The 27,974-nt window shown below is 43.9% G+C and overlaps 1 protein-coding gene across 1 annotated transcript; it reads left to right on the forward strand.

Moving 5' to 3' along the window:
* SHPK (sedoheptulokinase) lies at nucleotides 1-27,974 on the forward strand. Its single transcript, XM_044249239.1, has 7 exons — nucleotides 1-211; nucleotides 5,317-5,458; nucleotides 11,420-11,603; nucleotides 12,146-12,298; nucleotides 13,287-13,462; nucleotides 16,837-17,037; nucleotides 27,201-27,974. The coding sequence occupies exons 1-7, from the start codon at nucleotides 44-46 to the stop codon at nucleotides 27,611-27,613; spliced, it is 1,437 nt and encodes a 478-aa protein (XP_044105174.1). The 5' UTR covers nucleotides 1-43; the 3' UTR covers nucleotides 27,614-27,974.

Genomic DNA, 27,974 nt, shown 5'->3' on the forward strand with positions numbered 1-27,974 from the left:
GGGGCGCCAGTATCCCATACGTCAGCTGCGCGACTCTAAGGCAATGGCTACGCGGGTGGTCACTCTGGGTATCGACCTAGGTACTACGTCTGTGAAGACGGCTTTGGTGGAGGCCGTGCCCCGCGACCCGTCCGGGTTTGTGGTACTGGCGAGCTGTGCCCGGGCTACGCGAGCTGAGGCGGCGGCCCAGAGTGCGGCGGCAGGGCACCAGGTGAGGCAGCGTCCCGGAGCTGCGCCGCCTCGGGGAGCCACTCTCGCTCCTCAAAGGAGGCCTCCTCGACACCCCTCTTCTTCAAAGAAGTCTCCCTGATTTTTCCAGCCTGTCCGACCTCTTCCTGCCTGCTGCAGCTCCCGGTGATCCGTTACTCTTCCTCCCAGGAGCTTTTCCCACCTGCTGACACCGTCTGGCTCTCTGGCCTCTGGGAGTATTGCTCATGGCGCTCTATCCCGGTGCTCTCTGCCCTCCACTTTCTGTACTTTGATCTGGGGGAATTGCGCTCCCCGTGTAACCTCAGGCCTCCCTCTTGTTCTTGACCACCTCACACCTGCCGGCATCCGGTATCTTCAAGTTCAGGATTCATTTTGTTCCCCAGGGCAGAATATAGGTTTTCCTCAGGAACTAAGATTGTAGAATCAGGGCGTAAGTGGCTTTTCTCATTCCTCAGGGATGGAATGTGGACTGGGGAATTGAAACACTTGGTCAGCAAAAGACACCAGGATCCAAAGGCTGAGACACTTGGAGGAAGGACTGAGCAGACACAGACAGGAGAGAGAAGCTAATTTAAATGTCAGGAAAAGATCGGATGGATCATTATATATTAAAACTAGTGTTTTGTGAAAGCTACGGGGTAGAAATGGAGAATTTCACCAGAGTGGGATCTGTTTGGAGATGTGGGTTCAGAAAGATCATCAGTTCTTAGAGCTGGATTCTGTTCCCTGAAAAAGGTAGCTCTATGTTCAGTTAATTGACAATAGAAATTAATATCCAGGAACTTTCTGTGAAACCTTAGGACTTTTTTTTTTCTTTCTGGATCTTTGCTTGTTCTCCCAGTTGAAATAGGTGACCTCTAAGGCCCTTTCCAGCCACGAACAAGCCTCATTCCCTAGAGCTTGTTTTTCACAATCTTTTGGCACTTATCTAAGTTCTTTAGGGTTCAGAGTCCATCTTGCTCAGAAACATTTCAGGGATAGAGAGTTCAGGAGCACTTTGCATTTTCATAGACTCCAAATTACTTTGGTTGGGGCATCAGGGTATTTGAAAATGCTTATTTCACTACATGGACTATGAAATAGAGCCATCTTCAGCTCTTACCCTGTGGGGATGAGCAGCAGAGTTGGGATTACAGGGAGTGGAGTTAGGTACTGCCCTTTTCTCTTGAAATAGATCCAGTCTTTTTTTTTTTTCCTTTTTCCCAAGTAGGCTTCCCACCCAGCATGGGAAAGCTGAACTCACAACCCTAAGATGAAGACCTGGTCTGAGATGAAGAATTGGACGCTTAACCAGCTGAGCCACCCAGGGGCCCTGAAATAGGGTCACTTCTTGAAAACTGCTTTCTAGGCTTCCCACAGCATGCAGCAGGCTGTTCTGTGTTTACAGGCACACAGTGTGCCACACCTGCCTAATGACAGTTTTAGGAGAGGCCAGGAATAGCCCCCTTGCATCCTCCACATCTGTGTTGTGCTCTGGGACAAACAGTATTGCTGTAATTTCATCTACAGCAGAATTTCTCAACCTTGGCACTGTTGATACTTTGGATTAGATGATTCTTTTTGTGGGGAGCTGTCCTGTGCATTGTAGGATATTCAGCAGTATCCCTGGCCCTAAGTACTACATGCCAGTAGATCCTTCTACCCAGTTGTGGCAACCCAAAATGTCCCCATCCTGACAAATACATCCTTGGGGACAAACATTACCCCTGAGGTGAGGACCACTGAGCTACAGAAATGCCTGATGACTCTGTCCTTTCCTTATGTCCGTACTTTTTACTCTTAGGAAGTATTGTATACACCAAAGTCAAGCTTGGTAGCTTTTAAGTATTTGTGACTTTAAAATACCTGATGTTTGTGGGAATTTCTGTCACCCTTTCTGAGTTACTACTTTCCCCTTTCCAGGCCTCAGTTTCCTCATTTGTAAAGAGGGGTTGGTGGGTAGGAGGGTTGAATGAGTTTCTGCGTTCTTCCTCAGATCTGAAGTTTTCGGATTTGATTTGGTTGTAGAGCGATGGATATTTTGAACCAAGGAAAGGGGGCAGCACCAATCCTGTTACATTGTGGGTATGCCCATTGTCAAAGAGCTACTCACTGATCACACGCACTATTGAAACTCGAACTAATTGCTGAGCACTGACTCCCCCCTTGTCTTCACTGCCGCCTGGCCCATTTCCCTCCTCCACCATCCCCACCCACACGACTCACCCACCCTGGGCCCGTTTTAAACAGTGGCTACTCTGTCTTGGGTTGATACACCTTCCAAGATCCTGTGGGAATTCTTTAGCACTATCCAAAAGAAATTCTAACCACAAATGTGATGCACACCTGTAATTTGCAGTTTTCTAGTACTAAAAGTAAAAAGTAACATTTGAAATTAATTTTAATTGCATATTTAATTTAGTCCAATGTATCCAATGTACTATCATTTCAATATATAATAATTAATATAAAATTATTAATAAGATAAATTGTGTGTTTTTTCATATTAAATCTGAAGTCTGGTATGTATTTTTATACTCCCAACACATCTCAGTTCAGGTGCACAGCCATGCAACTCCTCTCTGTTGGTCTCTCACTGCCTAGTCAGTTCTGCCATAGAGTCTTGTTAAAATTTGGGGCTGCAGCCTCAGGGAAATGATTTGTGCTCGCTTAGCACTCCTTCCCCCATCCCACCCAACCTCACCTTCCTTTTCTTCTGCTCCTTTGTTCAGGCTTGTTTGGATTCTTAGAACTGCCCCTGCCCAAGGCCAGCAGGCTGACGGGCAAGTGAGGGGTTTGTCTTAAGGAGGAGAAGGCTGCGTTCTGCCCTGGGTAGGGTATCTTGGGGCTTGTGGTCTTTAGATGCTTTTCCAAGACTGTGCGCTTTTTAGTTCTCCAGAGACCAGACATTTATTAAGAGCTGAGCCACATTTCTCTTCTGAGTTTTCCATGGGTCCTTCTAGTTATTAAGTATAAATTTATTTTGTGCCTTGAGATAATTTTTGTGTGCCAGAACATTTTACTTTGGTTGAAATAAAAACAAGTATTCAACTTATTAAATTCAGAACCCTAGTTCTTAAGTTTTTAAATTTAGCTCATAAAGCTGGTTCCATTTGTAAGTCAAAAAATGTAACTATCATTTTTGAGGACCTTTGAATAATAACACCATCTCAGTTAAGTACCTTAGTTATACATTTTATATAAATATATAATATAAAATATAACATTACACAATATTCTATTTAAGTATATAAGGTACTCTAGTTGCCTGACCCAAAGCTTTTCAGAATACCTAAATAATTCTTATAAATCTAATAAGTTGAATGGATAACGATGTATACTTTAAATGTTTTATATGTTTAAAATCCTTTTATAAATATACAGTAGTGAGATTTGAAGTTACAATTGCAAATCTACATCAGTTACTCAATTACAAAGGTAACCTAGGCCAAATTTTCTTAAACATGTAAATTTATCTAAAATACCAATTACTCTTAAGTTTCCTTAAAATGTTAATCAGATAGGCATAACTCTTTTAAACATGCATGTTTAATTCTTGATGATGGGACCCCTCGGTGGCTCGGGTGGCTAAGTGTTCAACTCTTGATCTCAGCTCAGGTCTTGATGTCAAGGTCATGAATTCAAGTCCCATACTAGGCTCCACACTGGGTGTGGAGTCTCTTAAAATCTACTTAATCATTGAGAAAACAATTACGTCATCTGGGTTGCTTTTCCAAGTGCATATTTTGTGGTGGCCTCCTTAGCTTTTTGAAACTTCTTACTGAATGGAGACATCTCCTGGGATTGATGGGTTCTTGGAGTCTGATTTCTAGTCTTTAACAGGGACTTCATAATTTAAAAGAAGAGATGGTCATGGAACCTACCTAAATTTTTTTGGTGTGAGTCACCTACTTTTAAAGTTATATTAGTCTGTACCTCCCACCCATTTGGATACACTGCTTAATTGGTTTTGGCATTTTGGTATCTCTAAGATACATAAATGTGCTTTTGCTTCTGACTCCAGAGACCTTTAACTTTTTTCAAATCCTGCATTCTATTCACATATTTGTCGCAAAGACCATTTGCTTCATAGATATTAGTATGCTGTTTGTTTACAGCTTCTTATTTCTCATGACTTTGGTTTTCAAGGTTATTCTGCCTTGAGAAGTTCTTAAGGAGGCAGCAGATCAGAAAAAAGGCAAATCAGGAAAGGATGGTCCTGACGTTCTTGAATCTCATTTCCACCCCCCACCTCCCCAAATCTCTCTATACTACCAGTCTCTCTCTGGGTAGCTTATACCATTGCCTAATTAACCTTCTGATGATGATACTGTCCTATTCAGAAAGCCCAAGGGGAGGGCTTTAGGAGGAGCCTCTCACCCTGGGTCTTGAGGTCCCCCACTGGGCTCAGCCTCTCTTCTTTTATAGCTTCATCTCCCACCAGCCCCTCATATGGACCATCTCCCTGGGGCTCTGCCCAGGTATTCTTGGGGTTATCTCCTTGCCTACCTTGCCTAGTGGGTGTTTTGTTTCCAAGTCTAAGGTCTGGCTCTAAAGGCACTAAGGAAATGTTTGCCATGTGGATGAACTAAAGTCCACATGGAAGAAAATGCTAGAGCTTGTCCTAAAGTGCTTAAGTCCATTAGGCCTTTCCTGACTACAACTTTCCTCCAGGTTCCTCCTGGCTATATTCCATCCTTCCCTTATCCTGAACCTCTGTGTCCCTTGTGATAGACCCTTAACTTCTACTTACATTATGGTCTTTCTTGTGTTTTCCTATCCTTCCTGTGAGACTGTCCACTCTTACAGGGCAGATACAATGCTTTCCTCAGCTCAGACTCACCTACAGCAGAGGCCAGAGCCTTGGCCATTTCTGAATCTAATTTGCGGCAGTACCTCACCTGTGCGGGGAGGGAGTAGCTTGCCCACCACATTCCTGCTCCAGGCCTTGCTGAAGGTGGTAGAGAACCCTCAGTCCCACATGTCCTCCCTGAGGCCAGTGAGCAGTCCTGGAAGTGACCCCAGTGGAATTAGCTCGGCAGATAGTACCCAGGAAATTCCTTGAGGCCTCTGCCCTCTTCCCCCTGTCTGTGTGCCCCTGCCCAATGTGTCCTGTTCTGTTTACAGGGGCAGGAGCAGGATGTGAGCAGAATCATCCAAGCCCTAAATGAGTGCCTTGCTGCTCTTCCTCGGCAGCTGCTCCAGGAAGTTTGTGGCATTGGAGTGTCAGGACAAATGCATGGAGTCATGTTTTGGAAAACAGGCCAAGGTATGCTGGGCTCTGGGGGTGATCATGTGCTCCTAGCAATCACTGTGGGATAGCAGAGTGCTGCGGAGGGCTCTCCTCTGAAGTAACAGGTCACCCTGCAGTGTGAACAAAATGGCTTATGCTGCCTCTTGCATTTTGTGTGTACCCTTTCTTGTACAAATGTGTAATGAGTAAGCGAACTCTCCACTCACGCTCTGTCCATAAACAGGGTGAGGGAAGAGTGAGTTCTCTCTGATTCTCTGTAGGATTCAGCAGAGTGGATTTTCCACAGCTTTCTCTTTATTTCTGTCGGTGTCTCAGAGCATCAGCGCAGACAACTAAATATTAGTGTAGTTGTGGGAGATGCCAAGACACAGGGGACACTTGAATTTGGGCATAATTTTTGTTGTTTGCCATAATCACGGAAGTTTGTGATTTTTAAATTTCAGGGCATCCTTATTATGGGCTCAGGTGCTGAGTATTTAGTTGGTCCTCTTCTATCAGGTCTCCCATAGTGCAGAGGTCAGTGACCTGTTCTGTTTGGCCTCCAGGAGGAGACTTATTAAGCTAGCAAAATAAAAATGCTTCCATGCTTGGTAAGGGTGTTATCTATATGATCTCATTGAACTTTCCCAACATCTTTATGAGGTAGGTTACATTAATGGCCCCATTGTACAGATGAAAAGTGGAGGTTCAGAGAGGTTCATAGGCTCAGGGTCATATGGCAGCAAGTGGTGACTCCAGCTTTTGAACCCAGGTTGGTCTGATTTTAGACACTGAGCTCTTAAAGGCCTCTAGAAGGACCAGTGTTGCAGGATGGTGCAGTTGCTCAGTGAAGAGAGGAACTTCCCAAAAGAATGTCCAACTTCCTTGAATGTTATGTGTTCCTTATAGCTAGCATTAAAAATCCTTTTTTAGGGCACCTGGGTGGCTCAGTTGGTTAAGCAACTGCTTTTGGCTTAGGTCATGATCCTGGAGTCCCGGGATTGAGTCCCACATCAGGCTCCCTGCTCAACAGGGAGTCTGCTTCTCCCTCTGACCTCTCCCTTCTCATGCTCTCTCTCTCTCTCTCTCAAATAAATAAATAAAATCTTAAAAAAAAGCCATTTTTAAACTATAAAAATTCTATATAGACATAAAAGTAGGGAGAATATTATTATGAACAGACACATACCCATCACCCAGCTTCAAAGCTGCCAACATTTTACTGCAGGTGTTTTAAGTACAGGATGGGTGGCTACTTTGGGGGCTGTAGTAAAGGGGATTTTTTTCACTACTTTTTGCCTGGAGAGTTAGTGATTCCAGTTCTCCTGGGCCAAGTGAGTGGTGACCTGCCTCTCAGCAATGTGACAGGTGTCTACTGAAGCATCCTTTGATCAGTCCCCAAGAGGGCCTGGGTGACTATAGAAGCCAGTGCAGTAGCTCTTGCCCCTTTCCTCCTCCTTATCTGCTTGTTGTCAGACTGTTTGGAAACACAGGAACTGCTTGGCTCTAATCAGTAGTTTGTGGAGAAGGCCGATTAGGGTGTTAGAGCTGGCCTCTCTGTGGGAATCTAGAAAAAGAATCTAGAAAAAGCTTGTAAAAGCTTTTTAAACTCCTTAATTTTGCATTAATGAGATAAATGTCCTTTTAATACTAAAACCCTTCCCAAAAAGGACAACAGAGATCTAAAGATTGTGGTCTGGTCATATACCTCCCTTTCTGCCCGTTTCCTGGACTCTGTAACAACCACACAAACCATTGCCCACATTGTTGGAGAGAGCTGCTTAATATTTCATTGAGACAACCCACATGCCTCCTTGTTTTGTTTTCTGCTTCTGGGAAGGAGGGAAGCCACTCTTTGACAATGGTAATACTTGCTTAGCAGAGTTGAGTGAATCATACTTGGGAGCAAGTCACTGTGTTTTAATGGTGGCCATAGATGTGTTTGGCTTCAGTACCTACAATATATAAGGCTCCATGCTAGACCTCATTGGAGACATAGAAACGAGCAGACAAAGCCCTCACTCTCTAGGGCACACTCAAGGCCGTCAACACAGACAGGCACCAGTTTGCTGAGCAGAGAGCTAATTGCTTCCACGAGGGCACAGGCCAGCCAGCGGGCGGAGAGGAAAGGCAGTGAGAGTGTCTTCTGAGAGGCCTGTGGTTATTATGCCTGTAGACTCCATTTCCAGGCTCGGTAATAGCAGGAGAGAAATGGGGATCGTAAAACCAAGCTAAAAGGCAAGCAGCCGACTAGGAGAAACGTTTGCTTGTGTGAATACGGGTGCATACTAAAAAACCAAGAACAAAGAAAGGACAGATGGCTCTGTGGAAAATGGGCAAAGGATACTGAGAAGGGCAGTTCCTAGAAGAGGAAATACAAGTGGCTAATAAGCATATGAAGAGATGCTCAATGTCATTAGTACTTAGGGTAGCACAGACGAAAACTACAAGAGAAATTACTTTCCACCCACTGGATTATAAGAAATCAAAGTCTGAAAATGCCAAGAGTTGGCAAATGGAATGGAAGATTGGTTCTTTTAAATATGACTCGTGGTAGTGTCAATTAGCGTAGCCATTTGGAGGGCAGTTTGGTGGGGCCTGTTAAAAATAAGGGAACTGCTATGACTCAGCAGCTCTGCTACTTGGAATCTGCTCAGGAAAATCACTTTCATATGGATGTGCATAAGGATGGTCATTCATGGTCGTTCTTTGCCCCCTTGTCATGCTAGTGGAGACTGGCATGGAGAAATAAATGTTGGCGTGCCCATGCTGCAGAAGGATATGCAGTAGTTAGCAAGAAGGAGGTACGTTCACATATCCTGACATGGAAGGAAGTCCAGAACATTTGTTGGATGATAAAAACAATGCCTAGAAAAAGAAATACAGTGTAGTGCTATTTGTTTTTAAAAAATAGACAAAAACAAAATGAAGTCAATGAAAGCAAACCAAATATGTTGTGTCAGTGTAAACATTTTATTTGGATGGTTACCCACAAGGGCTAACTAGGACAGGAAGAGGACTGGGACCCAAGCCTTTGGCTTTATGTGTAATATCTGAACATCTTATACTGAAAATCCTGGTTCTACCACTTAGTATCTATGTGACCTTTGACAATTTTTTTTAACTTTTCTGTGCTTCATTTTTCTCGTATAAAGGGGATAATTATCATACCTATGTGATAAGGCTACTATGTAGATTCAATGAATCAATATTTTTCAGGTGCTTTGAACAATACCTGTACATGGTAAGAACTCCACATTTATTTTATAATACAAACAAAATAAACAATAGTCCAAATTTGTTTTTGAAAAAGGATCAGAGTTTTGGAAGCAGATAAAGGTGTTGAAAAAAAGCTGCAGAGACTCAACTTTAGAGCTGAGATAATAATGCAGCTCGAAGTTTAAGTACAGATGTAGTATACAGTTGTGGGGGTACACTGCTTTGAGGAGCCCTTCACCCCATGTGAAACTGAGTGTGGTTTAGATGCATGGCTCTTTTGGCTACTGGCCGGGGATACCAAGCAGAGACTGACAAGATCCTCTAGATCCTTTGCTCTGACCCATCTACCTGCAGTATGTGTCCTTAGACATTCTTCTGGATCACTTCCTTACTCCATTCACATCCCTCCTCAAATGTCACCTCAGAGAGGACTTCCCTGATCACCCTCCAAATATCTGTCACTGCTGTATATTTCTTGACAGCAATTAAAAGTATCTGGTACTACATATTTGCTTGTTTATATTCTGTATCTCTAGCATATAAGCTTTCTGAAGGTAGTGACTTTTCCTTGTTCTTTGCTGTATTCTCAGGGACTAGAACCAGTGCCCAATACATATTAGATATTTAATATACATTTCATTCAATCATACATGTATAAGTGAGTGAATGAATGGATGTTTCATGGCCTGGAACTCAGGGGGAGGGGCAGTTAGGTCTCTTTCTTTGGTTCTTAATGAACATACTCAAGGCAATGAACATAATCAAGGCAGTGGAGAAAAGTGGGAGTCTTTCCCCTAATCACAGGGCTGGTGACCTATAATCTAAGGATCCTCAAAACATTGTTTCATCCTGGGAGCAGACTGGAAGCCCTGACCTGAGGAGATGTTTTTCAGGATGGGATGGGTTCGCTGTGGATTCACCCCAGGTCTCATCCATCCTCCCCAGACCTTTAGAGTGGACAGTCTAAGAATTTAAAATTAGCCTGTCATACATACTAAAATATGTGAAAGGTGAATATTAGCAAAAAAACAATAAGAAGAAAACATAAAAAGAACCAAGCAGAAACATTAGGCATAAAAAATATAATGGTTGAAATAAAGAGTGTAATAGTTGGGATTAATAGCAGAATGGATAGAACTTCAGAACAAATTAGAGAGTGAAAGATGCAACTTTAGGAAGAAGAGAAGGACAAAGAAGTAGAAAATATTAAAAAAAGAGAGATATTGAAAATACAAATAGAAGCACTAGCATCTGAATACTAGGAGATATAGAAAAGGAAAAATAAAAGCGGTAGAGGAGGAGGTGTGTGGAGAACTAATGGAGAAAATTTACCATAAGTGACAAAATAAGATGTAACAGTCTGGATCAAAGGGGCCCATGGAATGTCAATGGAGGGAGAGAAGGAAAACCTTACAGCTGGATATATTAGAGCAAACTTTTAAGGATTTCAAAGACAAAGAAAACTCCAAAAGCTTACAGAGTGAAAGACCAGGTGCTATATAAAAGAATAGAAGCAGATTGACTAGATAGTTTTCAATAGCAACATTCTATGTAAAAATGCAATAGAATCACATTTGGGTTTTCTATTGTTGCATAACAAACTACCTCCAAAACTCAGTGACTTAGAACAGCAACCATTTTATCATACCTTATATGAACTACTTCTGTGTATCAGATTGAGCTGCTCTATGTGGGTTTGACAGGTTGCTTGGGAGTATTCATCTAGTGGACAGACTTGTCTGGAGGGCTCAAGGGTGGTTCTGCCTGATGCTTTGGTGGGGAAAGCTGGAAGGCTAGACTCAGCTGACAGTGGCCTGCTAGATGCCTGCATGTGTCTTCTCCACCTAGTTTCTTCACCATGGTGGCCTCAGGGTAGTGGGACTTCTTACATGGTGGCTGGCTTCCTCCAGAGTGAGTGCTCCAGGAATCTCTGGTGGGAGCTGCAAATCTTATGACCTGACCTTGGCAGTCCTAGGATATCATTCCCCCCACATTCTCTTGCTCTCACAAATCATCAAGGCCAGCCTAGATTTAAGGAGAGAGGATTTGAACGCTACCCCTTAATGGGAGTAGTAGCAAGGAAATTGTGGCAATCTATCACAAGTCTACAAAGTATTTTTAAGTATTGAAGAAAGGGAACTTAGAACCTAGACTGTTACAACTGTCCTTCAAATATGAGGGTATGAAAAAATATTCTGAGCCATATAGGCCTCTAGATGCTTTGCCACAGGATGAACTTTGCTGGAACTAATTTGGGGTAAAATATTTAAATAAGAGCAGAGGGAAAAAAATCCAGATTTCAAGAGATAAATGAGATAAATTAAGTAAAGATGGCCAGATTCCCGAGTAAAGTTTGATGTCTAAAAATCAATTAGCTAAGACCAAGGGAAAAGAGAAAATATATCCATCATCATCCAGAATCAAGTCTAGATAATATTATCATGATAAGGGGTGGAAGGACAGAGACTAGGGGACTTGAGAGTGTGCTAAATTTGTTTTCTTACAGGGAGGGGGAGGGGTTATGCCATCAGTTTTAAAAAATGAATTAAGGGGAACGTAGAGGAAGTGGGATAAATGGAGGGAGTAGGTGACTTGGTGAGGGTCATGCAACCCTTGGTGGTGGAGCCAGGTGTTAAACCCAGGTGCTCTGATAGCAGAACCCACGTGCATATGTGAAGCATTATCATGCTGTGATCTCACTAGCAGAGTGGTCTTGAGGACATGCTGCTGCCGGTCAGTTGTTCTTTTCTCTGTTTTTGGTAATTTCCTTTGTTCCAGGCTGTGAATGGACAGAGGGAGGGCCCTCTCCTGTGTTTGAGCCCGGAGCTGTGAGCCCCCTGGTCACATGGCAGGACGGCCGGTGTAGCAGTGGGTTCCTGGCTTCTTTGCCCCAACCAGAGTCCCATCTCAGTGTGGCCTCGGGGTTTGGCTGTGCAACCATCTTCTGGTTTTTGAAGAACAGGTATGGACAACTGATTTTTGAATCGGGTGCTGGATTTCCAGGGACACGAGAACAGCTAGGAGTCTATCTCCAGCCGGTTGGTATCGTTCCACCTGCTGGAGCATCCCTCAGTGAGGTGGCCTGGCACAGGGGTGGTCACAAGACCTAGACTTTGTCTAGAACTGCTTCATTTCTCAGAGGGCTCCTTGTTGGTTATCTGATTCTAAACCAGAGTGGGGAAGAAAAAGGCAGAGAGGGCAAGGGACTTGCCAAGGGTTGCGTGGTAAGTTCATGGTGGGGTCAGGGCTGCTGATGTGCTGCTTTCTCAAGCATGGCATATTCTCCCTTGAAACCACTCCCTGAAGGCCAGTTCCAGCCAGCGTTGCCTTGAGTGGCTGGGAGAGCCTCCCCCTGGGAGGTTCGGCCATCAGGGAGCCACAGCATGTGGGATGCCTGCTGCCACCCAGCTATGCCATGTCTAGTCCGCTGCCTGCAGCTAGGTGAAGCACATGCTTTCAAGTTGCTATTAGACTATGTTGAACTGTTTTTGGTATGAAAACTAGCCCAGAGTTCCTGAAGTCCTACGATGCTGCTGGTACCATCCATGACTATGTGGTTGCCATGCTGTGTGGCTTGCCAAGATCCCTGATGTGTGACCAGAATGCTGCTAGCTGGGGCTATTTCAACACTCAGAGCCAAAGCTGGAACTTGGAGATGTGAGTATATCTTTGCAAGCTGGCTCCAGGGTAAAGGCCAGAATCTTGAATGCAAGCAATTTAGTGGGGCTTTCCCATTTGGGAACAATAGTGGAGGATTCCAAGAACCCAGGAATCAGGTTCCAAAGACCCTCAGCCTGTTCCAGTCACCAGGCAAGGGTGGGCCAGGCTGTGAGTGAACCCTTGGAGGGGGGGTACCCCATACACCATGCTGTCCTGCTCCCCCACAGTTGTCCAGACCTAGGTTGGGCTCCCTTGTTCTCTGTGACTCAGACCTAGCCTGCGGATTTCAAAGAACAACTGTCAGTGTAACAAATTCTTAAATAAGGTTAAGAAATGAAAGTAATAGTCTTGAGGGATGTCTTTCAAAAGTTCATTTTAAGGAATCATTTGCCTTTTCAGATCCAGAAATCCAGTGCCCTCTAAGTTCACTTCCTTCAGGGTCTAAATTCTGAGCTCTGTAAAAAAACAAAAAGCACCTGGTAGTTCAGGTAAAGGACTTTCTAGCATGTTCTGTAAAATTGATAGCCCCCTGTTTACTAACCCTGAGTGATGAATGCAGTTGGTGTTTAGGAGACTGTTGGGTTTGACTTTGGTATGGCCTGTGCTAACTGACTGTGACTGTGTGCTGAAATGCTGTCTCCCTTTGCAGAGTGTTTGTGTTAGGTTCAAAACACAGAAGGCTGGATGGCGATGATATCTGGCTCTTATCTAACTCTTCCTGATCACCCCCTGCTTAAACTGGTTGTTTTCTCCCCTGGACGGCCAATCCCCAGACTTTTGAAAGCCAGTGTTCTTTTTTTAAAAAATGCAAGTCTATTTTTAATGGTTTATAAAAAGCCGAAAAGGCCCTCTGTGAAAACACTGGATTCTACCCTCCCTTCTTGTGTGTGTATCCTGTAGTGTTTTCCTTCATTAAGTTTCCTGGAAACAACAAAGACCAAAAATCCAGCTCCGGGTGAATACATTGTCTGTTTTTGGATTGCAGATTGAGGGCCTCAGGCTTTCCTGTCCATCTTCTCCCAGACATCGCGGAGGCTGGCAGTGTGGCAGGCAGAACTTCCCATGCCTGGTTTGAAATCCCAAAGGGGACACAGGTGGGCGTGGCCTTGGGTGACCTACAGGCCTCCGTCTATTCCTGTATGGCCAAAAGGACAGATGCAGGTAAGTCTTTCTTTTATTGGCTCTTTAGACTTCTTCTAGTACCTCCTAAGCTCCAGCTCTGTGTGAGGGCCCAAGGGGCGCACATAACCAGCAGCCTTGGCATCCTGTCTATCGTTATGCTGTAAACATGAAAAACAGCCTCCTTCCTATAGGTGAAACCTCTCCTCTGGGAGCTTACAATCCAGCCAGCCAAGTTCTGTCCCTGACCACAGTCTGCGCTTTTCCTCTTTAGGGCCAGGTAAGGGAACTGTTGTTGGGAACTCTAGTTGGCTGATTTCTGTATAACTCCATGACCAAAAAAATAGATTAGTAGGTTTTCGGGTTTTGTGTTATTATGTGTTGTCAGTGGAAGTTCCATCCAATCTGATTAGGAGTGCTGTCTTTCTGTATTCAGTGTAAAAGAGTCACAGTAAGGTGGAGGCAGTCCACAGTCTAGGGCAGGGCTTGGTGAACTTTTTTTTGTAAAGGGACAGATAGTAAATATTTTAGACTTTGCAGGCCATATAGTTTCTGTCCTAACAACTCAGCTCTGCTGAAGCACGGAAGCAGCTATAGCCAATGCATAAATTTATAGGGGTATAGCTGTATTTCAGTAAAACTTCACTTATAGACACTAAAGTGTGAATTTCATGGAATTTTCATGTGTCATGAAATTTTCTTCTCCTTTTGACTTCTCAGCCATTTAAAGTATGGGAGCATGCTACTGGATAGTAAAATGCTGCAGCCCCTTTGGAAAATAGTCTGGCAGTTCCTCAAAAGTGAAATAGGGAGTTATTACACAGTTCTACTCCCAGGTACAGACCCAAGAGATCTGGAAACACATGCCCACACAAATACTTCAAACAGATGTTCTTAGCAGCATTATTCATGATAAGTCATAATTCCAAAAAGTAGAACCAATCCAAATGCCCACCAACTGATAAGTGGGTTTTAAAAATGCGATATATCCACATAGCTTAAATGCCACACATGGGAGTGAAAGAGAGGAATGAAAGAAGCCAGTTCCAAACGGCCACATGCTGTCTGGTTCCATTCCTAAGAAAAGTCCAGAACAGGCAAATCTGTAGAGACAGAAAGCACATGAATGGTTGCCAGGGGCTGGGCGGAGCCCCGAGTGCTAACAGGTGCAAGGTTTCTTTTTGGAGTGATGAAAATGTTCTAAAATTAGATTGTGGTGATGGCTGTACAACTGTGAGTATACTGAAAACCAGTGAATTATACCCTTTAAAAGGTTGCTGTTTATGGTGAATTATGCAAATTATATCTCAATAAATCTGTTATTTCAAACAAAATGTAAATGCTGGTCTTATCTCCTAGACCACACAAGAATACATGGTAGGGTGGATATGGCCTGTGGGCTATTGTTTGCGCCTCCCTGGACAAGGGGAGAATTGGGGCTGCCTGCCCAAACAGGATGGTTGCAAGATGGGAGTTTCATTTGATCTTCATCGCAGGCTGGCTGAGTGAGTCCACTCTGGGAGTCCCTTCCTTGTTATCAAGGGGAATGGAGAATTCATTCATCTTACCTGAATTCTCTTTGTTACCACATCTTTTTTCTTCCATCAGTTAGAACTATTACAATTCAACCCTAAGTTTAAAAATTCTGACCAGCTTTCTGCTCTATGCAGTTTGTTCCTATTTCATGACAGTCTTAAGAAATAACATTTCAAGGACTGTTTTTATGTTGTTTTGGGTAGTAATTCCTCTTAATGCAAAATTATCTGAAAGAGAAAAGGGAAATTCTGCCAATTTTGTTTGCACGTATTTTATGGAAAAAAGTCTTCTAAAGTCAAAAGTTGTTCAAAACCTTTTCTCCCAAATTTTCAACTAAAATCAATTCTTCAGGAAAATGTGCTGAATTTATTCTGTGACACTTAGTTATCCCAATACACCATCTCAGAGTGTAAATGTCAGGGAGCTCACATGGTCTTTGGAGTCCAGCCTACTGGCCTGGGTGAGAATTTAGCCCATCTTCTCCTTCTGGTGTCACCTTGTACAGGTTGCTTTTCTTCCTGAGCCCTTGTCCCCATCCAAAATGAGGGCAATGATATGTTTCTCGTGGGGCAGTTGTGACACACTGGAATGGTGCCTCTAAAGAGCCTGGCTCTTTCTACACTGGTGGTTTTCTAATCAAAGGCTATTCCCTTAACAACGGACTATCTTGTGCCTGGATGTAAATGTGCCTTTTCTATAGTAATTGAAGGGCTAGTCAGATGGGAAGAAAGTAGGTATTAGGTTCCCTCTTCACTGAGCTGGTTGTAGTCTCTGGTTCCAGATTGGGGCTGCTGGCTGTGCTCACTTGTTCTGTGTGCATGGTCAAAGTTGGTTGGCCTCCATCCTTGATACCTCCACTTGAAGGGACAGGTGGAGGACATGTTGCTTCTGGTAAAGGGTCATGGTGAAAGACTTGATATGGCAGAAAGTAAAGGTTATTGGTTTTCTAAGATTATTTTTAGTCTTCTTGCTTCCAAGCTCCCAGTAGGTAGGAAGGTTACACACTGACCTCCGTTATTTCAGATCCCAACAGACTGAGAAGAACAGGCTTTTTGGCCAGATCTTGTGAGACATGGAAGAAAAGAGATTTCTAGGATCATCCACAGGCCTTGGCCTCGATCAGGAAATCATCCTCTCTATGCTGAGTCTGTGAGCTTTTCCCCTGCTGGTGGAGGGAGGTTAAAAACACCGTGGATATAAGGAAGAGGTGGCACTTGCTGAGAAATGAATGACACCTCCACAGAGAGTCAAATACTTGGACTGAGTGAGGTCTTACTCTCTATATGTCATTGTCTATTGTTGTGTAACAAATCACCCCAGTGCTTAATAGCCTCCAGCAGCAAACATTTATTATTTCTCATAGTTTTTGAGAGTCCGGAATCTGGATGTGTCTGGATGGTCTGGTTTAAGGTCTCTCATGGAACTGCAATCAAGGTGTTGCTTAGCTGGGTCTACAGTCATCCAAAGGCTTGGCTAGGCCTGGTGGATCTACTTCTTAGCTCATTCACGTAGCTTTTTGGCAGGAGGCCTCAGTTTTTTGCCACATGGACCTCTCCACAGGGCTGCTTATGACATGGTGCCTGCCTTTCCCCAGAGCAAGTGATCCAAGACAGAAGCTGCAGTGCCTTTTTATGACCCTATATGACCCTTTTTATGGCACAGGATCCCTTCTGCTTATTTTCTCAATTAGAAGCCAGTCCCCCAAGTCCCACCCACATTCACAGGGTAGGGGAAATTAGGCCCTACCTTCCAAAAAGGAGGAGTCTCAAAGAATTTGAAGACGTATTTTTTTAAACCAGAATACTCTCCCCTTGCCCTGTTGTGACCTGTGCCCTCTGAGTCAGCCAACAGGCCTAACTTCTGCTTTCCTTGGATCCCAGTTCTCAACATCAGCACCTCAGTTCAGTTGGCAACCTCCATGCCTTCAGGATTCCAGCCAGCGCAGACTCCAGACCCTGCAACTCCAGTCACCTACTTTCCGTACTTTGACAGGACCTACCTGGCCGTGGCAGCATCACTCAATGGGGGCAATGTGCTGGCCACATTTGTCCACATGCTGGTACAGTGGATGACGGATCTAGGTAAGGTATTCCCACACAGTGATGTGTTCCCTGCTTGTCCTTGTGATGTGGCAGTATCTTGGTGCTGCCTGTGTTATTTAAGCTTCTAGATTCCTGTGTCAGATCCTGCCCAGATCCAGCACATTCCTTCCTTCTTTGGGGATCTGGGCCTGCAGGCTTTTTTCTTCTCATCTTCTGAGCTGCCGTCACTTAATTTTTTCTGAGGGAGCTCTTTCTCCTCTAACACTGACTAGTCCCCTGGCTTTCCTCTGCCCCCTGGTTGCTTTGTTAGTAGGTCACTGTCCCTTTCTGATGACTACAGACAGCTGAAAATAAAATGATCAAACATGGATGAGTGAAGAGTGTCTTGGTATTTTATATTATTATAAAATCCTTATAGCACTTATTCCTGGCAAGTGGTTCCTGACTCCCTTTCTTGGAACGGATCCCTGAGAACTCTGATGCCCTCCTGCTTTCGTCAGGATAGAGTAGATTGGGCCTTTCTCTGCTCTTCATTTGCAGAGAAACATGTAACCTCCTTCCAGGAGAGGTTCCCTTTCTAAGCACTTGAGGTAGAGGTGAAATTTCTGGTCAGCCATGCAGGTATAGGGAGATCACTAGTCCACGTTGGAGCTCTGAATCCGGTCACTCTGGGAAGCTTTCAGCATAGTAACAAGGTGAGACACAGGTAGTAGGGAGCACATGGGAAGGTCATACTGCTTGTGCAGACAGGTGTTGCTGACATGTCCTTTCCGGCTGGCTAGGGATGTCAGGATTTTAGGGGAATTCTGCCCCCTTGGCTGAGGTCCCCTCAGGAATGTGTCATTAAAAGAACAGAACTCTGATTTTATTTTGCCTGTGTCAGAAAAGGTTTTCAAGATGCAGAACCAGTTATCAGAATCTTTAGGCAAGCCCTATATTTACTGGTTGGCTCTATGAATCGTTGACTGAGTTGACTGGTATTTTCTTTACTCAGAAGTGACTTGTTATTTTTACCCCTGAAAGAGACGGTAATATTTAATTTCTCTGTAAGATCCTTTGAAAATGAAAAGTTTTTTGCATTGTAATGGTTCTTATTTTGGTGAAACTGAGGACTTTGAAGGCTAGTATTGGATGTAACTTAACCTTTTAAGAAATGTCTACAATTACGTCATTTGATTAAAAAATATATAGATACAGGGGTACCTGGGTGGCTCACTTTTTTTTTTTTTTTCCCAATTTATTTATTTTCAGAAAAACAGTATTCATTATTTTTTCACCACACCCAGTGCTCCATGCAAGCTGTGCCCTCTATAATACCCACCACCTGGTACCCCAACCTCCCACCCCCCCCGCCACTTCAGACCCCTCAGACTGTTTTTCAGAGTCCATAGTCTCTCATGGTTCACCTCCCCTTCCAATTTACCCAAATTCCCTACTACTCTCTAACGCCCCTTGTCCTCCATGCTATTGGTTATGCTCCACAAATGAGTGAAACCATATGATAATTGACTCTCTCTGCTTGACTGATTTCACTCAGCATAATCTCTTCCAGTCCCGTCCATGTTGCTACAAAAGTTGGATATTCGTCCTTTCTGATGGAGGCATAATACTCCATAGTGTATATGGACCACATCTTCCTTATCCATTCATCCGTTGAAGGGCATCTTGGTTCTTTCCATAGTTTGGCGACTGTGGCCATTGCTGCTATAAACATTGGGGTACAGATGGCCCTTCTTTTCACGACATCTGTATCTTTGGGGTAAATACCCAGGGGTGCAATTGCAGGGTCATAGGGAAGCTCTATTTTTAATTTCTTGAGGAATCTCCACACTGTTCTCCAAAGAGGCTGCACCAACTTGCATTCCCACCAACAGTGTAAGAGGGTTCCCCTTTCTCCACATCCTCTCCAACACATGTTGTTTCCTGTTTTGTTAATTTTGGCCATTCTAACTGGTGTAAGGTGATATCTCAATGTGGTTTTAATTTGAATCTCCCTGAGGGCTAATGATGATGAGCATTTTTTCATGTGTCTGATAGCCATTTGTATTTCTTGATTGGAGAAGTGTCTGTTCATATCTTCTGCCCATTTTTTGATGTGTTTGTCTGTTTCGTGTGGGTTGAGTTTGAGGAGTTCATTATAGATCCTGGATATCAACCTTTTGTCTGTACTGTCATTTGCAAATATCTTCTCCCATTCCGTGGGTTGCCTCTTTGTTTTTTTGACTGTTTCCTTTGCTGTGCAGAAGCTTTTGATTTTGATGAAGTCCCAGAAGTCTATTTTCGCTTTTGTTTCCTTTGCCTTTGGAGACGTATCTTGAAAGAAGTTGCTGTGGCTGATATCGAAGAGATTACTGCCTATGTTCTCCTCTAAGATTCTGATAGATTCCTGTCTCACGTTGAGGTCTTTTATCCATTTTGAGTTGATCTTTGTGTACGGTGTAAGAGAATGGTCGAGTTTCATTCTTCTACATATAGCTGTCCAGCTTTCCCAGCACCATTTATTGAAGAGACTGTCTTTTTTCCACTGTATATTTTTTCCTGTTTTGTCGAAGATTAATTGACCATAGAGTTGAGGGTCCATATCAGGGCTCTCTACTCTGTTCCACTGGTCTATGTGTCTGTTTTTATGCCAGTACCATGCTGTCTTGGTGATCACAGCTTTGTAATAAAGCTTGAAATCAGGTAAGGTGATGCCGCCAGCTTTATTTTTGTTTTTCAACGTTTCCTTAGCGATTCGGGGTCTCTTCTGATTCCATACAAATTTTTGGATTATTTGCTCCAGCTCTTTGAAGAATGCCGGTGGAATTTTGATCGGAATGGCATTAAAAGTATAGATTGCTCTAGGCAGTATAGACATTTTAACGATGTTTATTCTTCCGATCCAAGAGCATGGAATGGTCTTCCATCTTTTTGTGTCTTCTTCAATTTCTTTCATGAGTGTTCTATAGTTCCTCAAGTATAGATCCTTTACCTCTTTAGTTAGGTTTATTCCCAGGTATCTTATGGTTCTTGGTGCTATAGTAAATGGAATCGATTCTCTAATTTCCCTTTCTGTATTTTCCTTGTTAGTGTATAAGAAAGCCACTGATTTCTGCACATTGACTTTGTATCCTGCCACGCTGCTGAATTGCTGTATGAGTTCTAGTAGTTTGGGGGTGGAGTCTTTTGGGTTTTCCATATAAAGAATCATGTCATCTGCGAAGAGAGAGAGTTTGACTTCTTCATTACCAATTTGGATACCTTTTATTTCTCTCTGTTGTCTGATTGCTGTTGCTAGGACTTCTAATACTATGTTGAACAAGAGTGGTGAAAGTGGGCATCCTTGTCTTGTTCCTGATCTCAACGGGAAGGCTGCAAGCTTTTTCCCATTGAGGATGATATTTGCTGTGGGTCTTTCATAGATAGATTTGATGAGGTTCAGGAATGTTCCCTCTATCCCTATACTTTGAAGCGTTTTCATCAGGAACGGATGTTGGATTTTGTCAAATGCTTTTTCTGCATCAATTGAGAGGACCATGTGGTTCTTCTCTCTTCTCCTATTAATTTGTTGTATCACATTGATTGATTTACGAATGTTGAACCATCCTTGTAGCCCAGGGATGAATCCCACCTGATCATGGTGGATAATCTTTTTAATGTGTTGTTGGATCCTGTTGGCTAGGATCTTGTTGAGAATCTTAGCATCCATATTCATCAGTGATATTGGTCTGAAATTCTCCTTTTTGGTATGGTCCTTGCCTGGTTTGGGGATCAGGGTAATGCTGGCTTCATGGAAAGAGTCTGGAAGTTTTCCTTCTGCTTCAATTTTTTGAAACAGCTTCAGGAGAATAGGTGTTATTTCTTCTTGGAAGGTTTGGTAGAATTCCCCAGGGAATCCGTCAGGTCCTGGGCTCTTGTTTTTTGGGAGATTTTTGATCACTGCTTCAATCTCGTTATTAGATATCGGTCTATTCAGGTTGTCGATTTCTTCCTGGTTCAATTTTGGTAGTTTATATTTTTCCAGGAATGCATCCATTTCATCTAGGTTGCTAAGCTTATTGGCATATAACTGTTCGTAGTAACTTCTGATGATTGTTTCTACTTCCTTGGTGTTAGTTGTGATCTCTCCCCTTTCATTCATAATTTTATGAATTTGGGATTTCTCTCTTTTCTTTTGGATTAGTGTAGCCAGTGGCTTATCGATCTTATTGATTCTTTCAAAAAACCAGCTTCTAGTTTCATTGATACGTTCTACTGTATCTCTGGTTTCTCCCTCATTGATCTCAGCTCTAATCTTGATGATTTCCCTTCTTATGTGTGGAGTTGGTTTGATTTGTTGTTGATCCTCCAGTTCTTTAAGGTGTAGAGACAGCTGGTGTGTTCTGGATTTTTCAATTTTTTTGAGCAAGGCTTGGATGGCTATATATTTTCCCCTTAGGACCGCCTTTGCTGTATCCCATAGGTTTTGGACCGAAGTGTCTTCATTCTCATTGGTTTCCATGAATTGTTTCAATTCTTCTTTGATCTCCTGGTTGATCCAAGCATTCTTAAGCAAGGTGGTCTTTAGCTTCCAGGTGTTTGAGTTCCTTCGGAACTTTTCCTTGTGATTGAGCTCCAGTTTCAAAGCATTGTGATCTGAGAATATGCAGGGAATAATCTCAGTCTTTTGGTATCGGCTGAGTCCTGATTTGTGACCCAGTATGTGGTCTATTCTGGAGAAGGTTCCGTGTGCACTTGAGAAGAATGAGTATTCTGCTGTTTTAGGGTGGAATGTTCTGTATATATCTATGAGGTCCATCTGGTCCAATGTGTCGTTCAATGCTCTTGTTCCTTTATTGATTTTCTGCTTCGATGATCTGTCTAATTCTGAAAGAGGCGTGTTAAGATCACCTACGATTAGTGTATTCATATCAATATGACTCTTTATCTTGATTAACAGTTTTCTTAAGTAATTGGCTGCTCCCATATTGGGAGCATAGATATTTACAATTGTTAGATCATCTTGGTGGATAGTCCCTTTAAGGATTATGTAGTGTCCTTCTGTATCTCTGACTACAGTCTTTAGTTTGAAGTCTAATTTATCTGATATGAGAATCGCTACCCCAGCCTTCTTTTGAGTCCCATTGGCATGAAAGATGCTTCTCCACCCCTTCACTTTCAGTCTGCGTGTATCTTTAGGTTCGAAATGGGTCTCTTGTAGACAGCATATGGATGGGTCCTGTCGTTTTATCCAATCTGCAACCCTGTGCCGTTTTATGGGTGCATTTAGGCCATTCACATTGAGAGTGATTATTGATAGATACGTTTTTATTGACATCGAGTTACCTTTGAAGTCTTTCTTTCTGTAGACTGTCTCTATATTTCTGTTCAATGCTATTCTTGGGATTTTTCCTCTTTTATAGAACCCCCCTTAATATTTCCTGCAGTATCGGCTTGGTGGTTGCATAGTCTTTTAAGTCTTGCCGGTCTTGGAAACTCTTTATCTCTCCATCCATTTTGAATGTCAGTCTTGCTGGATAAAGTATTCTTGGCTGCATGTTCTTCTCATTTAGTGCCCTGAATATATCTTGCCAGCCTCTTCTGGCTTGCCAGGTCTCTGTGGACAGGTCTGACGTTATTCTGATGGGCTTCCCTCTGTAAGTAAGGAGCCTCTTTGCCCTGGCAGCTTTCAAGAGATTATACCTACAATTATAATTTCTCAATTTGACTATCAGGTGTCGTGATGTTTTTTTGGAGTGTATAATCTTGGGTGGAGACCGTTCAGCCTCTAGTACATGAACGCTGGTTTCATTCGCGAGACTCGGAAAGTTTTCATGAAGGACTTGTTCCACGACATCTTCTAGACTTCTTTCTTTCTCCTCCCCTTCAGGAATTCCAATAATTCTGACGTTGGAACACTTCATGGCATCACTTATTTCCCTAATTCTGCTTTCGTGGGATCTAAGCTGTTTGTTCCAGGCTTCCTCCTGATCCTTTCTCTCTATCTGTTTGTCTTCCAGATCACTAATTCTATCTTCTGTCTCAGTTACCCTAGCTTTGAGAGAGTTTAGATTGGATTGGAACTCATTGAGAGCATTGTGGACCTCCTCCCTGGTAGCTTTAAGCTCCGCCCTAACATTGTGAACATCCTGTCTGGTCGCTTTCAGTTCGGCTCTAATCAATTCTGTTTGGTCATCCATGGCTTTCTCCAACCTAGCTATTGCCTGGATAATTGTTAGCCTGAATTCTCTTTCCGACATATTGTCTATGTTGATAGCCGTTAGCTCTGTTGCGGAAGGTCCATCCTCTGTATTTTTCTTCTGTTGGGCATTCCTCCTCCTAGTCATTTTGGTGGGAGAAGACTGAACAGATGTAGCTGGATGTATCAACTCTGGTGCAGTCAAGGTGCACCCTGGAACACTTCCTGATCTCCGTCTCAGAAGCCTCAGTCTGGGTGCAGAAGCTGAATAAATTCCCCCTTGGACGCTGGCAGTGCAGGTTCCAAGTTAAAGACCCTGGGGGCGCAGGATCTTTTGCTCGTCCCCAAAGCCAAGGCAGTGGCGGCTGTCTGGGAGCTCCTGACCGCCAGAGAGGTTCCAAGCAGCGATCGCACACTGAGATTTTGCCGCTGGCCAGGGCTGGGAGTGCCCGGCTTGCGCGCACCTCTTTTCAGAGGCGGCTGTGGGTCGGGCGCGCGTCTGGGGCACTGAGAACGGGGCGCTGGTCCATAAGCCGCAGGCTGGGCTTTTGCGTGCCTCTGTCCGGGGAAGAGTTTCGCGGGCGCGCGGCTTAGACTTTGAAACAATGGCCCGGGTCAAGAAGCGCCCCAGGGCCTTAGAAACCCAGGAGAGCTGGAGCGACGTGCACGCGCATCTCAAGCTTTGTGGTAGGGCTAGCGCGCGTTCTGCAGACCGGCTCCCATCCCCTCACAGGAGCCGGAACCCCGCGCTCTGGGGCACGCTGGCGGCTTAGGGACCAGGAGCCGGTTTCTCCGCCGCACTCTCTCTGCCTCCGCGCCGGGGAGGCCGTCTGGGACCGGGGACTCAAGCCCCTGTCCCTAGCCGCCCCGATTCCCACAATTTGCCCCCGCGATCCTTTGCTCTTTTGGAGTGCTTTCAACCAGTCTCCGAGTTAATGCTGGTCCCCAGACGCAGGGCACTCTCGCTCGTATCGGGGTATTACTTTTGCACCTGTTGCCTCTGGTGGCTCCCTCCCCCTTTTGTTTATCTTCCGATATCAGTCCGCTGTTCCCATTCCGCTTTACCTGCTCACTGGCGTCTTCTGCCCCTGTAGAGATCCAGACGTGTATAATTCTGATCTCAGGCTGATTTCATGGGTGATCAGAGTTCTTTGGTAGGTAATCAGCTCACTTTGGGGTACCAGCTGAAAAGACGCCTCTTCCTAGTACCCCGCCATCTTGTCCCCCCCTGGGTGGCTCACTTAATTAAGCATCTGACTCTTGATTTGGGCTCAGGTCATGATCTTGGGGTCCCAGGATCAAGCCCCACATAGGACTCTGCGCTCCACATGGAGTCTGTTTGAGGATTCTCTCTCTCTCTCCCTCTGCCCCTGCTCATGTGCAGTCTCTTCCTCTCTCTAAAATAAATAAATAGGGGTGCCTGGGTGGCTCAGTTGGTTGTCTGACTCTGGATTTTTGGCTCAGGTCATGCTCTCAGGGCTGTGGGATCAAGCCCAGCATCGGGCTCTGTGCTTAGCAGGGGGTATGCTCAGGATTCTCTTTCTGTTTCCCCCTCTGCTCCTCCTCTCCTCTCTAAAATAAATAAACAAATAAATAATAAGAAATATATAGATACAAATACAGTAGGTTGTTGAGATAAGAGACATTATACTTATTAACCAGATATGGAAATATTAAAGCACAAGATATAAAAATAAAACTCTCTCTCTATTTAGAATACCCTAGATTTGCATTATCTTACAGAAGTTAAAAAACATGAGTTCCACCCTCATGTGGCTTAGAGCAGGGACTCTGAAGCCAGGTGGTCTGCGTTTGAATCCGGGCCCTGCCACTTTCCTGTGCTTTAGGGAAGGTTACTAAAACCCTCTGTTCTTCACTTTCCTCATCTGAAAAGGGATTATCCCAGATCTACCCTGAAGGACTGTGAGGATCCAATGAGTTATATTGCAAAGCACTTAGAATGATGTGTAGCCCATAACAAGTGTGATATAACTGCTTGTTAAATAAGCATCGTGTGGTGGTGCGACCTAGGAGAGTGGCATCAGTTCTCTGTTCTGTCAAGTTATTACGTGGCCTTGGCAAGTCCCTTCCCTTCTGTGTTTTTTCAGCTCTGATCGTCTGTGATTCTAAGCCTTTGATGTGAATATTTGGTAACTCAGCATTTGATCCCCCCCAGTAGATTTGAATAAGGTGGTAAGCCAAGGAATGGAGAGACAGGTCTAGAAACCAGGTCTCTTGGGCCTTCAGCTAATCTGTTCCTTCCTTCAGGTGCCTCTCATGGCCCAGATGTTTCCCAGTGAGGAAGAACACTTTATTTTAACATTTCTTTAGCATTCTTCAGGGAATTTTTATTAAGGACATGCAAGCACATGGCTCATTGTTTTCTGCTTTTAACTATAGACTTTCTTTGGGTTTTGGCAATTTTCCACTGATGTCGTTTTTCTGTTTCAGGATCCAATTCAGGATACCACATTGCATTTAATCATCATATCTCCTTAGTCCCTCTGCTTTCTATTTTTTAAAGTTTTTATTTATTTAAGTAATCTCTACACCCAATGTGGGGTTTGAACTTGACCTTAAGATCAAGAGTCAAACACTCTCCTGACTGAGCCAGCCAGGTAGCTTTTCTATTTGAAAGCTTTCTATTTGATTGATCGTTTTTTTTTTCTTTCTTTTTCATCTCCTTTCCCTTTTTTCCCACTAGTTTCATGGTTTTATATTATTTTTTTATTCTTTTCGAAGTTTTCAGTGCACTGTGTTTCCTATGATATGGAGAGATAATCCTTTTCTACATTCAGTAGTAGTGTAAATTGGTCCAACTTCTAAGGGAAGAGTATGATGTGCATATCTTTTGAACAGATTCTCCAAGGACTCAGTCCTACAGATTTGTATACTTGTACACATGTGCTAGGTTATTCATCAAGCATGTGATTTTTCTTAGATTTTAGTAGAATTTCTAGAGGGAGGTGAAAGACAGTAATATTCATTCTGGCATTTTTTTTTTTTTTTAAGTAGGCTCCATGCCCAACATGGGACTTGAATTCACAACCCTGAGATCAAGAGTCACATACTCTACTGACCAAGTCAGCCAGGTGCCCTGATTTTGGCATGTTGAACCAGAGTTCTGCTGATCACATTTTGACTATGATATTTAAATTATTTCTCCCTCTTTCTCTCTCTGTCTCATTCCCAAGTGTATGTAGTTGAGTTTGTATGAGTTAAATGTGCTGCTGAGGAGACTTTCATGGTCACACTGGGGTGGTGGCTTTCAGCATTGGCTGCACACTGGATACACTTGAGGAGTTTAAAACATTGTGGAAACAATGTTGATGTCCTAGTCCTGCCTGCAGAAAGCTGATGATTTGGCCACAAGGTGGGGTGGGGTAAGCATTTTATAAAAACTCCTCATGTGATTGTTACGCCCTTAAGTGTCAGTAAGCACCGGTCTAGAACCTTCTACCTCAAAAGTGTAGTTTTGGGGCCAGCAGCACTGGCTTCCTCTAGGAGTGGGTAACAACTGCAGAATCTTAGGGCTCCCCCAAGGGATACTGAATCAGAAACTACATTTTAATAAGATCCCTAATTGATTCATATACATATTCAAATGTGAAATGCATTGGTCTAGACTGGTGGTTCTCAGCCTCTGCTGAGTGCTGGGCTAGACTGTGATCAGCACTGTGGTCCTGGGTTTTTTTGGACTCTGCTGATAAGTCTAATAGTAGCTGTGATGATGCTTTTTTGATCAGTGAATGCATTTGCCTCCCTTGGGAGCATAGTTATGGGATGCTTAGTTGTTGGATGCTTCGTGTTCACAGCAGCACCTACAAGATCTCTCCCTGAAGTCTGGGCTGAGGTCTGCAGTGAGAGAGCCAGCTGGTGTGTGGAGCAGAGCATAGCTAGCTGCATGAGTCACTGAGCCAGGAAACAGCCAGCCAAGTGAGGGTGAACAACAAGTAGATCTACCCCTGCTCACTGGGAATTCTATACTGTCTCAGCCTACAGCAAGGGTGCATGAACTCACACAGGTCTTTTCTGTTCTTGGAAGGTCTAGAGGTCGAAGAATCCACTGTGTATTCATGCATGATCCAGGCAGCTGCACAGCAGAGAGACACCCGCCTAACTATCACTCCAACGGTGTTGGGCGAGAGGCATCTGCCGGACCAGCTGGCCTCAGTGACCAGAATCTCCTCCTCTGACCTCTCCCTGGGACATGTGACCCGGGCTCTGTGCCGGGGCATTGTTCAAAACCTGCACTCCATGCTTCCATTTCAACAGCTCAAGGATTGGGGTGTGAAACGGGTGATTGGCAGTGGGAGTGCACTGTCCAGGAATGAGGTGCTAAAGCAGGAGGTGCAGAGGGCTTTCCCCTTCCCAGTGTCCTTTGGGCAGGATGTGGATGCAGCTGTGGGGGCAGCGCTGGTCATGCTCCAGAGAAATCTTAACCAGAGGGAGTCTTAGTGCATTTTTTGGCCAAAAGACTATTGCAGATTTTATCTAACTAACATTCATGACATGACCTTGGGGTCATCCTTGAACTGGACAGTTTTGTGGGCAGCTTTTAAGCAAAGCTCATTTTCGGGGAGCCATCTTGACCAAGTACCTATCTTCATACTCTAAAAATGCAGGCAGGACTCATCAGCTGGATCTCCAATCAGTGCTTCCCAAGAGACTCACTTGAGAATTCGTTGCAAATGTACATGTGGAGAAAAGAGGGAAAAAGAAAGAAAAGGAACAGTAGCCCAGCATAATGGTCAGCAGACTCTTCTGTGATTCACCTGTAGACAAAGAGAAAATAAATGTGAACTTCAGACACCAAAAA

This window comes from Neovison vison, chromosome 5, assembly GCF_020171115.1.
Source record: "Neovison vison isolate M4711 chromosome 5, ASM_NN_V1, whole genome shotgun sequence".
Lineage (NCBI taxonomy): Eukaryota > Metazoa > Chordata > Mammalia > Carnivora > Mustelidae > Neogale > Neogale vison.